We start from the raw sequence: 14010 nt of genomic DNA, 5'->3' as shown, positions 1-14010 counted from the left end.
GGGAAGTATAATTGTAAGATAACCCAGTGTGATGTATTTCCTGATTGAGAGGATGATGCAAGGAATCTTTCCAGCATTGAAAGCCATTCCATCCATCCAAAAGTATTAATGACCTTTTTTTAAGTGAGCTCGGACCTCATCATTTCAGCAACTTTTTCATCTAAGATATCAGCAACCCAGTTTCTAGAATTGAAGGAAACTCATTCCTGAGAGTATAAGAAAACCACTTCTCTCATTATTGGAAACACATCAATCCTATTTTTACATGCCGAGGGAAGAATGTAGCAATCTAATTTTAAATATTGAGGAATGTAATTTTGCACATGGGATCATTGGGAAACAGTTCTGATCAGTTTCTCCCACTTAAATCTTTTTTTTTTATTGTTTTTGTTTTTTTTTTTACAGAGAGGAAGGGAGAGACATAGAGAGCTAGAAACATCAATGAGAGAGAAACATCAACCAGCTGCCTCCTGCACACCCCCTACTGGGGATGTGCCCGCAACCAATGTACATGCCCTTGACCGGAATCGAATCTGGGACCTTTCAGTCCGAAGATCGACGCTCTATCCACTGAGCCAAACCGGTTTCGGCCCACTTAAATCTTTTAAAAAAAATTTAAATTGATTTCAGAGAGGGAGAGAGAGATAGGAACATCAATGATGAGAGAGAATCGTCGATTGGCTGCCTTCTGCAGGCCCCTCACTGGGGATCAAACCCACAACCTAGGCATTACCCTGACCGGGAATCAAACCGTGACCTTCTGGTTCATAGATGGATGCTCAACTGCTGAGCCACACAGGCTCAGCCAGTCTCTCCCACTTAAATCTTGTTTCCTAAGTAATGTTTCTATTTTGAACAGGGTCATTTAAATACACCTGGTAGTATGTAATAATGGACAAAATAAAAGAATTTGTGTTCCACCAAAAGTTAACCCACTTATTCTCATTCATACTCTTAAGCATTTTATTCTGGCAGGCATTCCACCCATCCTGATGTAGTAACTGTTGAGCCTTTATATGAAAACGACATCTTATGTTCCCAAAAAGCTGTAATTTTTGCTGAATCTACCCAACCTGTACGCCTCAGCAGTATTATTCTTGCTCGAGAGATAGGTATGTTGAGAGAAAACACAATATGTAACAGTAAAATAATTGTGGCATCCTATTCTGTGATTTTATTTTTTTATTTTTTGTATATTCAGCACCTGGCATGGTACCTGATACAAGAGGGAAAGAATTACTTATCAGAACTAGCTTAAGTGTTAAGGTCTGAGCTTGGTCTTGAGTAAGGCCAAAGGCAGAAGTATAAAGACTAGTACTTCTCAAAGTGTGGTCGGTGAACCTATACCATTAGCATCACTTGGAGCTTGTTAGAGGTTTTGTTTGTTTGTTTTTAGAGAGGGAGGGTGGGAGAAAGAAAAAAACACACACACACAGAAACATGGAAGTGGTAAGAGAAACATCAGTTGGTTGCCTCATGCACGTGCCCCCACCGGGGATAGAAACAGCAACCTAGGTATGTGCCTTGACCAGGAACCGAACAGGTGACCTTCCAGTGCACGGGACAATGCTCCAAGCAACTGAGCCACCCTGGCCAGGGGAGAAAGGTACATTCTTAGGCCCCATCTCACTTCTGCTGTATCAGAATCTCTGGGGTGGGCCCAAAACAAGCTTTCTGGGTGATTCTCATCCATACGAAAGTTTGGGAAGTACTGCACCAGTCTGTTTTAAACTAGAACAGCTCAAGAAATGCTATTTGTATCCAAAATCAGAGCAGGGCTCTTTGTGTTCCTGAGTTTCTGGCATTTCATTGCCATATTGATAGGCCAGAAGTATCTGTATGACTTTTAACTATTTTGATAAGTGATATATCAATGCTATGTTATCAAAGAGAAGTTCAAGTTGCTTGGTATACCATATTTTATATATTTGAATATGACATCTATTACAAAGCTATTTTTGTGTACCACTATTATTTTATGTACCACTAAAAAAGAAAAATGTTGACAAACAATGCTTTTCTTTTTAAAAAAATATATTTTATTGATTTTTTACAGAGAGGAAGGGAGAAGGATAGAGAGTTAGAAACATCGATGAGAGAGAAACATCAGCTGCCTCCTGCACACCTCCCACTGGGGATGTGCCCACAACTGAGGTACATGCCCTTGACCGGAATTGAACCTGGGACCCTTCAGTCCGCAGGCTTGTCGCTCTATCCACTGAGCCAAACCAGTCAGGGCAAACAATGCTTTTCTTTTCTTTTTTGTTAATCCTCATCCGAGGTTATTTTTTCCAGAGAGTGGAAAGGAGGGGGAGAGACAGAGAGAGAAACATCGATGTGAGAGAGACACATCGATTGATTGCTTCCTGCACTCGCCCCTCAGGTCGTGGGATCGAGCCTGCAACTGAGGTAGTGCCCTTTACTGGAATCGAACCCAGAACACTTCAGTCTGTGGGCTGACTCTCTAACCAATGAGCGAAACTGGCTAGGGCCAAGCTATGCTTTTCTTCATTTAGAATTTATATCTACTGAAGAACTCTTTGTCTTAGTTAGATGGTTATTTTTATTATTTTTTTTAATAATAAGTCTTTTAATATATATTTTTTATTGATTTTTTACAGAGAGGAAGAGAGAGGGATAGAGAGCTAGAAACATCGATCAGCTGCCTCCTGCACATCCCCCGCTGGGGATGTGCCCGCAACCAAGGCACATGCCCCCGACCGGAATCGAACCTGGGACCCTTGAGTCTGCAGGCCGACGCTCTATCCACTGAGCCAAACCAGCCTCGGCGATGGTTATTTTTATTATACATCACTACCATGTCTAATAAAAAGGAATCCTATATATATAATAAAGAGGTAATATGCAAATGGTCGTTATGCCGTGATGCATAACGAACGGATCAGCACGAGGGCAGGGCAGCGAGCTCTGTGCAGTGGTGGGCCAGGCAGCCAGCTGAGGCAAGCGGCAGCGAGCTAGTAGCGCACGGATTCATGCGCAGGGCCACTAGTGTATAAGTAAAATGAACTGGTTAAGATATTTCCAGAACTGCCTAGCCCATTTGGCTCAGTGGATGGGATGACCCTCAACCAACTGAGCCACACCGGCCGGGGCTCAAAATTAATATTTTGCTATTAATACAGTTGTGTACATAGATGGTGGACACTCCCAATGATCGATGCCAGTCTCAGTGTCCTACCTGAGTGGGGACAGTGGGAATGGGCACTTTCCCTCTCCTTTCCATCTCCCTCTAAAAAATAAAAAATAAAAACATTTTTTAAAAAGTCAAAAACATAAAAATTTAAACATTTTATTTAAAAATAATTTTAGATTTAAAATCACTTTAGAAAGTTATTTTAGAAGAAATGCACAGATAATGCAAAGAGTTCCCACATACTCTTCATCCAGTTTCCCGTAATGTTACACTCGTGTCCCTTCTGCTCTAGGAGTCAGTCCAAGACACCACATTACTAAACTAAATTGTCATGTTTTCTCTTAATCTCCTCTAATCTGTGACAGTTTCTCAGTCTTTCCATGTCTTTCATGACCTTCACACTTGAAAGAGTATTGGTCTGGTATTCTGTAGAATGTCTCAGTTTCACTCTGTCCGGTATCTTTTCATGATTAGACTGGGTTATAGATTTTTAGGAAGAAAACCATAGAAATGAAGAGCCCTTCTCATTGCGGTATATCAGGGGGTACATGATATCAGCAGATTTATTACTAGCGATCACTTGCTTAAGGTAGTATCTGCCAGGTTTCTCCACTGTAAAGTTACCATTGTTCTCTTCCCATAGGCTATTCATTAAAGATAATCACCAAGTTCAGCCCACTTTCCAAGGGAGAGAAAATAAGCTCCATTTCCTGGAGTGTGGAGTGTCAAGGGATTTGTGGACACATTTTTTTTAAATTATATTTTTATTGATTTCAGAGAGGAAGAGCGAGATAGAAACATCAATGATGGGAGAGAATCATTGATTAGCTGCCTCCTGCATGCCCCCCACATGGGGGATCGAGCCCACAACCTGGGCATGTTCCCTGAACTGCAATCGAACCATGACCTCCTGGTTCATAGGTCGATGCTCAACCACTGAGCCATGCCGGCTGGGCTGTGGAAACATATTAAAACCACCACAAGCCCTGATGGTTGAGCTAAATTAGAACCCGAGGAAGAGAAACATGGATCGGCTGCCTCCTACCAGGAATCAGCTTCTTTCTCTGACACAAGAAACCTGACACTCGTTTTGTTGAACCCTACAAATATAAAGTAGTTCCAGGATAATTAATTCAATTTCTATGTTTCTTGTGGAAGAAAGTATAGATTTTACTGAAATAACATTTTTATGCTTTTTAGCCGTTTTTGAGGGGCAGTTACCTGTATTACACCTAGGTAACACAGCTTACCCCTGACTTCCTTCCTTCCTTCCTTCCTTCCTTCCTTCCTTCCTTCCTTCCTTCCTTCCTTCCTTCCTTCCTTCCTTCCTTCCTTATTTCTTTCATGGAATGTTTTACGAATTTGTAGGTCATCCTTGCGCAGGGGCCATGCTAATCTTCTCTGTATCGTTCCAACTTTAGTATATGTGCTGCCAAAGTGAGCACCCTGATATCCATTATTAATTTGAGGTATTGAAATTGTAGTTACTTTGCTTTTTGTTTCTTGAAGATGAAGCTAAATCTAAAAATGTATACTTACAACAGCAGAATGGGTTGGCTATATAGACAGTCCTCTAACACATGGTAAATGTGACGGGGAAGTGCTGTTAAAGGATAGTATCAAACAAGTTTTATTTCATCTTCATTTCATTCTGTATTGTTTCAATTTGTGTTTATGAATTTCATTATGACTATATTGTCTGGAACTCTGATTGTATCTAATACATGGTTCCCAGGCCTTTTAATCTCATGGTCCAAAGGGGGGAAATTGGAAAAATAAAGAGAGAGAAATTTTTTGGTAGGACTGACATTGTTGCAACCATTTTACTTAACTAAATACATTTTTTAAAATCTATTACCATAATTTCATAAAAGGAAAAACATTTTGACACTTCAAAAGTAAGATAGAATGTAAAAATAAAGTATAATCCTTTAAAGTGAGTACATTTGATTATGTGCTATTTTACATTATTTTTTCTCATTTTTCAATGGATGAATGAAAACATACATTGTAGATCAGTGTTTGGGAGTCACTGGTCTAGTGTTTTATTATAAACAAAACTTCTTATATTTTGTCATTGTGTTGTTTTCTTCCACAGGTTGAAAGCAACTGTTACAGCCTTTCTTTTTTTCTACTATTTAGAATAAGATTCTGAGTGTTTAAGACATTTAATAGAGTCATGACCTGTTGAATTAAGTTCTCAGTGTTTGGATTCATTGCAGTGACTGACCATGAGCTGCGCTGTGATGTGAAGGTTGATGTGATAGATAGCATTGAAATTATATCTCGAACTCGGGAACTTTATGTAGACGATTCACCCCTGGAACTGATGGTGAGGGCCTTGGATGCTGAAGGTAAAGAAGTTCGGAAGATTCAACAAAATTACTTAAAATAATACCTCCTATATGTTTAGTACTTGGAAACAGAAACTTGAGAGATAAAAGTAGATTGGAAGCAATATTTATTTTCTCATGTGAAGCTCATGTACATGAGGAATTAATCATTCTGAGCATGGTTCAATACACTAGCTAATACTTTCATAAAATTTTCCTGCTATATTGAATTGTTGGTTATCTCAGAAGTTTTCTTGAATGTCCAAATTCTGCCACTTAGCTTCTGCTGATGATCCCCAAATCAGCAACTAAGAACCCTTTTTTAGAATTTATTGCTAGCTCTGTTTTGATAAGTCCACTTTCTGTAGGCTAGGAAAATTCAATGTAAACCTGTGAAAAAGTTTTATAATTTTAAATTTGTCTTTCTTGAGCCTGGTTTTATATAGCTTAATATACTATGCTGATGTTATAATACATTTAAAACATTTAAAGTTATTGCCTCTTTCTAAACTATTCAGTAAAGAATAGTTTTTTAAGTCTGAAGAGTGAATGTATTAAATTATTCTAGACTCTCAATTTTATAAAATTTTTGTTGAAGGGACCAGAATTTAGGGATTCCTGTCTACCTCCTATGAGGTAGACTACAAGGTGGCCTTTAGGTAAAGAGAAACAGAAAAAGTGGCATAATTTTTGTCCACCAGAAGCTAGTCATTTTGAGTTCTTTTTACTGTCAGAAAGTTTGTGCAGCAATAGCACTTATATTATTTATATAGGGATCTTCCTGGTATATGTATTTTAATTAATTAATGACAAGTGTTCCTATTTGTTCATGAAAAAGGCCCAAAAGTAATTTTCTAGTTAGGTTTTCCTTTTTAGTTAAGATACCTGAATGGTTTTGAGCATGTGATTCTGTCTTGTCTGCATTTGACTTGATCTACAGGAAATACTTTTAGTAGTTTGGCAGGGATGATGTTTGAGTGGAGCATTGCCAAGGACAACGAATCATCAAGAGGAGAACTGTCTAACAAAATTAGGTAACCCTGCAACCTAACATATACCATCTGACTCTAAAGGAGACCTCTGCCTTTGTGGTACACTGAACAACCATTTGTAAGGGCATTAATCCTGCTGTCTGACTTCTGTCTGACTTCTTTGGAACAGATAAATTTACCAGGTGGGGGGATGTCTCTGATACAGTAGGATGCAGGATATAGTATGGTATGGATATAGGGTACCATTATGATAGTTTAATTTGATGAACTGCAAAGGAGTTCATGCATTCAGGATTGCTAGTATGTACATCTAGAGGCCCGGTGCACAAAATTTGTACACTGGTAGGGTCCCTAGGCCTGGCTGGCGATCAGGACCTATCGGGGTCTTCTGGCTGCCAGCCGGAGCCTTCCTTTGTTCCACACTGCCCCCTGATGGTCAGCACATGTCATAACGAGCGATCGAACTCTAGGTCTCCCGGTTGAACTCCTGAGGGCAAATTTTTTATATTAGCCTTTTATATATATGTAGATTATTTGAGTCAGGTATATGTTCTGGCTGTTTTGTTTTTTAAGCTATTTGCACATGCTGAAATCCAGTAAGTGGGAAAAATAGTATGAAATTTTTTCTTCAGTACCAAGAAGTAGTTCTGAGACCATCCAAGTTTTAGTCCAACAACAATTTTAGCCAGAGGCACATTAAATACTTTTCTTCTATCTAGTCCTTGTGGGGAAAAAAAACGTTAAAACTTTTGCCCTGGCCAGTGTGTTCAGTGGTTAGAGCGCTGAGCTAGCACTGAAGGGTCTCGGATTTGATTCCTGGTCAAGGGCATGAACCTGGTTGCAGGTTCGATCCTGGTCAAGGGCATGAACCTGGTTGGGCGCCTGCGGGAGGCAGCCAGTCGATGTCTCTCTTTCTCTCTCTTTTCCCCTCCACTCCCCTTCCTCCATCCCTTCCACTCTCTCTAAAAAATCAATGGAGCCCTAGCTGGTTTGGTTCAGTGGATACAGCATCAGCCTGTGGTCTGAAGGGTCCCACGTTCAATTCCAGTCAAGGGCACATGCCCAGGTTGTGGGCTCAATTCCCAGTAGGGGGTGTACAGGAGGCAGCAGCCAGTCAATGATTCTATCTCATCATTGATGTTTCTATCTCTCTCTTCCTCTCTGAAATCCATAAAAAATATATATTTTTTAAATCAATGGAAAAAAATCCTTGGGTGAAGGTTAACAACAAAAAAACATAACACAACTTTTTATACTGTATAGAGATTGAAGAGTCTAGGTTTAAAGTTGCTTAGTGCCTTTTGGAAGAAGACTGATTATTTGATTCTATTAGAAACAAACCCTATTTTAAATTTCTTTAGGATTCTAAAATACTCGGAAGCAGAGTACTCTCCTCCAGCGTATATAACTGAGATGGAGAAAGAAGGGAAACAAGGAGATATCATTTTGGTGTCTGGGATTAGAACTGGTGCAGCCGTTGTAAAAGTTCAAATTTTGGAACCATTTTATAAGGTAAAAAGTTTGTGCTATAAACTGTCATTTACTAGTCTTGCCTACATAAAATATAGTTTCTTATGTTTATCTATAATAGAAGCTTTCTATCTAACCTGATATAATTTGGGCTAATAGTCATTTAATTGAAAAAATCATTTGAAGTGGGTAAACATAAAAAACAACACTTGTCTTCCTTAAACATTTTGTTACCTATTACAAATACAACTGCTGTTTTCTGTAAAAACATATAAATGCATTAAAATATTTTTATTTATTTCATAGAGGAAGAGAGAGAAACATCAGTGATGAGACTCATTGATTGGCTGCCTCCCGCACACACCCCACTAGATATGGAGCCCCAACCCGGACATGTGCCCTGACCTGGAATTGAACCTCAACCTCCTGGTTCATAGGTTGACACTCAACCACTGAGCCATGCTGGCCGGGCTATAACTGCATTTTATTCACCAATCCTTTCTTTGATCATGAGTTCACTGGTTAGAACTATACATACTGTTTCTTGTATAAATTGGTTTCTAGTTTCTTCTTTTCATTTTATAGTAAAGTGAAAAATCAGACTTGTGAAGCAATTTGAATACATTATTCCATATTTTTCAAGGATTTTTACATTTCTCACCTAAACCCAATTTAATAGCACATTTTAGCAGTTTGCTTTTAACTTTTCAAAACTTTTAAATTTTTTGGCACTTCAGTTGGTTAGAGCATAGTCTCAATATGCCAAGGTTGTGGTTTCAATCCCCAGTCAGGGCACATACAAGAATCAACCAATGAATACATAAATGAGTGGAACACAAAATCAATGTGTGTGTGTTTTTCTCTCTCTCAAATCAATTGAAAGAAAGGTTTAAATTTTTTGTAGAAACAACTGTTCTATTTTCCCCCCATATATTTTATTGATTTTTTACAGAGAGGAATAGAGAGTTAGAAACATCGATCAACTGCCTCCTGCACACCTCCTTCTGGGGATGTGCCTGCAACCAAGGTACATGCCCTTGACCAGAATCGAACCTGGGACCCTTGAGTCCGCAGGCCAACGCTCTGTCCACTGAGCCAAACTGGTTAGGGCACAACTGTTCTATTTTTGCATTCATGGTTTATTTTTTAAGTGGTTTATAATTAAACTAGTGGCCCAGTGCACGGATTTGTGCACATTCTAAGGAAATTAATTAGAATTCTTGTGGTGGCACTGTGGCTCGAAGGGCATCTGTGGAATGAGCTGGGTCCCTCTGGCAGGTGGGGTCCCTCAGTCTGGCCTGTGGGGATAGGGCCAAAACCGGCTCTTCGACATCCCCCGAGGGGTCCCGGAGTGTGAGAGGGCACTCTGCAAAGTTGCTGCCGTACAGGGTGGGGAACGCAAACTCAAGTGTGTGCAGTAAACCAGATTCAGAGCTAACAGTGCCACAGCAACAACATAACCCACAGCCGAAGGTGGAATCGTGCTGCCCCGCAAGGAATCGGGCTCCCTCCTCTCTGGTTCTGGGGTGCATCACCCATGAACCGCCTCTGCCAAGTCACTGCAGCTCAGCAGCTCCTGCGTTAAGCATCTGCCCCCTGGTGGTCAGGGCCCATCATAGGTACCAGCCAGTCTGACGGTCGGACAGTCACGTAGCCTTTTATATATATAGAAGTGCTACTGGCATAAATAGATTTGGGGAAAAAATTGTCTTGTGATTAGCATTTACTGCAAGTGGCAGGAACACAAGTGTATAGGTATCCTAGAGGGCAGCCTACTAGCCTTGTGTTGGGTAAGCCTTCACAAGAATCAATGTTCAACTTAATCTGGAAAGACAGTTCGTGGTTGGTTAAAAGGATTTCTGTGGCCTAACAGTGAAATCTTACCGTTTCTCGTTTCAGCATACGTGTCATTTTATTTACCTACTCTTTTCCTTTAGAAGGCTCGTCATTTTTCATTCTTAGTTTGAGTGATTTAGAAAATAAGTGACTTAGAAAGTTAGTAAATGACTTAGAAAGTTAATATAGTATTAAGATTCATGGTCATTTTTTATGGCTAACTGAAATTATGATTTGTGATTAGGAAAGCATTTTTAAAAATCTTTATAAAGCTTTTAACAAGGAAGATGGCCTTGAGGATTTTGCCTCAAGTTTGGAAATTATTTTTTTCCTCTTTTAGAAAGTGGCAGCAGCAGTGATACGTCTGCTTGTTTTGGAGAATGTATTTCTTGTGCCATCCCATGATATTTATCTCTTAGTAGGAACATGTATTAAATACCGGGTTGCAAAAATGGTTCAGGGACGAGTGACAGGTAAGGTGATTTAACATTTCCTAAGACTGACATTTCCCAAATCCTTTCTGCTGAGAAGCAGCTCCACGTTATGTATGCACATGCTTTTAGATTTTGTAATAAAGTTTTCTCTAATTGCTCTCCTAGAGCCAATACTGGACAGAGATACTGGACATGTCTTAAACAGATTAAATGCTGTAGTTTGGCTACTTAGCTTCACTAACCATAGGCATATGAGTTCTCCATTAAAACAACCAAAAACTTACTAGCTTCTGCAGGGCAAGGGAAGAAACTTTACCAGAAAGGATATGAATTATCTTGGCAAAAGTTTCTTGAAAAACTCAGTTCGGTAACTAAAAACTGAATATTCTATTGACTCCAAAAATCCCATTGAATTTATAAAGTGTGCATTGACTCCATTAATATTAATTCTTTCCTAACTTACCTAGTGGGGATTCCTTCTGCTACTCTCAGTTTTCTGGTTTGTAAGAATACAAGTAATACCAACAGTAAACTCATAGTACCCTCCCCAAATGGCTACATGTAGAAATTCATCATAGTGGAAAGTAAAGTAGGAACAGATCGTACATACTCTTATCTAGGCCTGCTTCTTGATTTTCCTTTTATAATCCAACAATGTACTATTGTCTGTTGGAATGGCTGCTCTCATTATATTTATGTATCTTTCATGTTTTACAGAGATGGGATTTCCCCTGGAACATTATACACTGGAATTACAAAACCATAAAGTTGCACATAATGAATCTTTTTCTGGGAAAGTGGCTTTACTGGATGAGAAAACAGCCATTGTGACTGCCATTCAACTGGGCCAAACTAATCTTATTTTTGTACATAAAAGTATCCTTTTGTTGAAGTTTTAGCTGCCAATATATCTTTCCCTGAGCATGCTAGAAATGCTCCTTGGTAAAATAATTTGTTGAGTGATAATAATACCACTACACATAATTTTCCATAGGTTTTATTTTTAACAAGAACTGTAAATTATTATTGTTATACTTTCTAACAACAAGAAGAGAAGTAGTTGGATGGAGCTTAGTATCTGTTGACTTTAGTGATTATTTGCAACCTCAATCACATTATGAGACTGAGGAAAACAGTTTGGAGGAACTTGTGTGTGCATTTTATTAATTTGTTGTTTTCACATGAATAATTGAGAAAAGATGATTAATATTTGTTGAGTTGAGAGTAATTTTTTTAATCCTCACCCAAAGATATGTTTTTATTGATTTGAGACAGAGAGAGAGGGAGAGAGAAACATTGATGTGAGAGAGAAACAGGGATCAGTTGCCTCCTATAGGCACCCCAACAGGGGATTGAACCCAAAACCTATATATGTGCTCTGACTGGAATCAAACCCAAACCTTTTTGGTGTATGGGATGATGCTAACACCCAACTGAGCCACCCGGCCAAGGCAAGTTGAGAGGAATTTTTAAAAATTCACCAAACCTGCTCTGTAAGGATATAACAGAGACATATAGAGCTCTATTAAAGTTGATGGAAATAAAACAGAATGAAGATTTAAATTCTCAGAAAATTGAACCATTTGGATTTCATATCTCAGTGTTTGATTTTGAAATATTTCCTATTTTTGAATATTTGAATCTGAAAGAAATTAATTTATTCAGCAAATATTATATTCCTATACCATATGCTCAACATTATTCTAAGCTCTGGGCATACAGACTATTTTACTCAGGGCAGTTAAGGAAGTCTTTGATAAGGTGACATTGTAGCAGTAAGCCATTCGGATAGCTGGGTAAAAGAGGAAGTAGAAATTGCAAAGGTTCTGAAACAGGAGCATGTTTGCCATGTTTAGAGAAGGTTCACCCGGCTGGTGTGGCTCAGTGGTTGAATGTCCACCTATGAGCCAGGAGTTCACAGTTCAATTCCCAGTCAGAGCACATACCCAGGTTGCAGGCTCGATCCCCAGTAGGCAGTGTGCAGGAAGCAGCTGATTCTCTCTCATCATTGATGTTTCTCTCCTTCTCCCTTTCTATATCTGAAATCAATTAAAAAAAACATTTTAAAATAAAATAAAAGTTTGATTCTTCAAATAGAGTAAATATTATTTTATTTCTGTTATCACTATAGATAATATAGTGAGAAATTATTGTCTAGTGAATGGAATTAATACAATTTCTAAATTAGTGTACTTTGAATTAATGAGTTTTCTGTTTTCAGTTATATGTTTCTCAGAGCAGAAATACTTTTTTTTATTTTTTAAATCTTAATTGAAAAACAAAGGGGGAAAAAGGTAGTATAAACAAGAAAGTCTAGAAATACTTTTTGCTTAGCTTGTGGATGCAGTATATTTTTGAGAGGGAATTATGTTCCTAATTAGACCTGTAAAGATGGGTAGAAGAATAAATTTGTATATCTGCTAGAATTTAACTTCAAATGAAGAGGATAATGGGTAGTATGGTGTATAAGTGACCCAGAAGTAACTTCAGTGGGAAGGAGAAAGCATTTTGGTGTTACAGATTTGCTGCAGATATTAGAAAATCAATTCATGATTTTTTATTTTTTTTTAGAAAGAGGACATTTATTAAAGCTGGGGACAGTGAAACAAGGAAGGGCTTAGGGTAGAAGAAGCAACAGGAGATCCTAGGCAGGGCTGCTTTACTGTCTAGAAAGTCAGAGAAAAGGGGGCCTTGGAGACAGGCTCAGGGGGTTAGTCCAGGACGAGCTGCTGCTGCCCATTGCTCCCCTGGTTGCAAGTCTCATGGGGACCATTAGAGTTTAGGAGATGCACACCTGCGAGGGAAGAAAGGCGTGTGTGCTCCCAGAAGGGAGAGTGCCTCAATTAGTTGGTTTTTTAAAAGTCTGCAGAGCTCAAGGCTGAATGGCAAGTCATGCCTCTCCCTATTCCTCTATCACCCTGTTCATTCCTTCAACCAGAGCCATGCCACTTTGTCCTGCTTTCCATAATGGGCTTCGGTGTAAGTTTATTTGGAAAAAGGGTCCTGCAGCTAAATGAATATTAAAAGCGTGGAGCATGGCCTTTTTTCTCTCATTCCATTTTTCTCAAATTTGAAATTCAAGAATACCTGATTCATGTGATTATTGAGTCCCTCATATTTTTCTCAGAAGTGTACACATTTAGGTTTTTGCTTTTCAAGGGATAGTTAAAGGTAGAAGTTTTGTTTGTGGGTTCATTTTTTTTCCCTTTGGTGTAGCACACATTTCTCTTTTCACCCAACTTTGGCTTATATGATTTCCTTAAGCAAAAATTAAGATGTCCATATGCGCTCTGTGTCTGGACTTCCAAATTGCACCATATATGTTGTGCAACCTGGATTTTTAGGTATTTTTAGATAACGATTTTCTGAAAGCTGAATAGCTAAAATGAACATATTGAAAATGATAGCGCTTCTTTAACCTTCATTTTGAGACCTAATTAACTACAAATTCAACCTTACTTTGACATTTTTTCATACATTGTTCTGGTTATATGCTATCTGTAAGAGTGAAGCAGATTGTGGAAAATATAAAGATCCATGTAATACAATATTGGGTTAGGAAAAGAGACTTTATACAAGAGAAAAAGAATCCAAATGTCGCTCTATCCGGTTTGATTCAGTGGATAGAGTGTTGGCCTGTGGACTGAAAGATCCTGGGTTCGATTCCAGTCAGGAGCAGGGCTGGGGCCCTGGTCGGGGCTTTGCAGGAGACAATCAATTAATGTGTTTCTCTCACATCGTTATTTCTCTGTCTTTCCCTCTGTCTTCCACTCTCTCTAAAAACAATGGAA

The 14010-nt window shown here is 38.8% G+C and overlaps 1 protein-coding gene and 1 non-coding gene across 4 annotated transcripts in view; one reads left to right on the top strand and one right to left on the bottom strand.

Moving 5' to 3' along the window:
- The window catches only part of NUP210L (nucleoporin 210 like), a 58403-nt gene that overhangs the window by 1727 nt on the left and 42666 nt on the right, over positions 1-14010 (top strand). For all 3 annotated transcript variants that reach the window (XM_054712209.1, XM_054712208.1, XM_054712210.1), the window contains exons 2-8: positions 976-1112; positions 5377-5508; positions 6428-6521; positions 7841-7991; positions 10126-10258; positions 10937-11095; positions 13495-13563. In XM_054712209.1, the coding sequence (XP_054568184.1) occupies positions 976-1112; positions 5377-5508; positions 6428-6521; positions 7841-7991; positions 10126-10258; positions 10937-11095; positions 13495-13563 (875 nt within the window). The remainder of the gene's footprint in view (positions 1-975; positions 1113-5376; positions 5509-6427; positions 6522-7840; positions 7992-10125; positions 10259-10936; positions 11096-13494; positions 13564-14010) is intronic.
- Positions 4493-4599, bottom strand: LOC129148045 (U6 spliceosomal RNA). Its single transcript, XR_008555235.1, has one exon. It is a non-coding gene; the product is annotated as a U6 spliceosomal RNA (small nuclear RNA).

Source organism: Eptesicus fuscus, chromosome 22 (genome assembly GCF_027574615.1).
Source record: "Eptesicus fuscus isolate TK198812 chromosome 22, DD_ASM_mEF_20220401, whole genome shotgun sequence".
NCBI classification, from domain to species: domain Eukaryota; kingdom Metazoa; phylum Chordata; class Mammalia; order Chiroptera; family Vespertilionidae; genus Eptesicus; species Eptesicus fuscus.
This window is presented reverse-complemented; position numbering and strand designations above follow the sequence as displayed.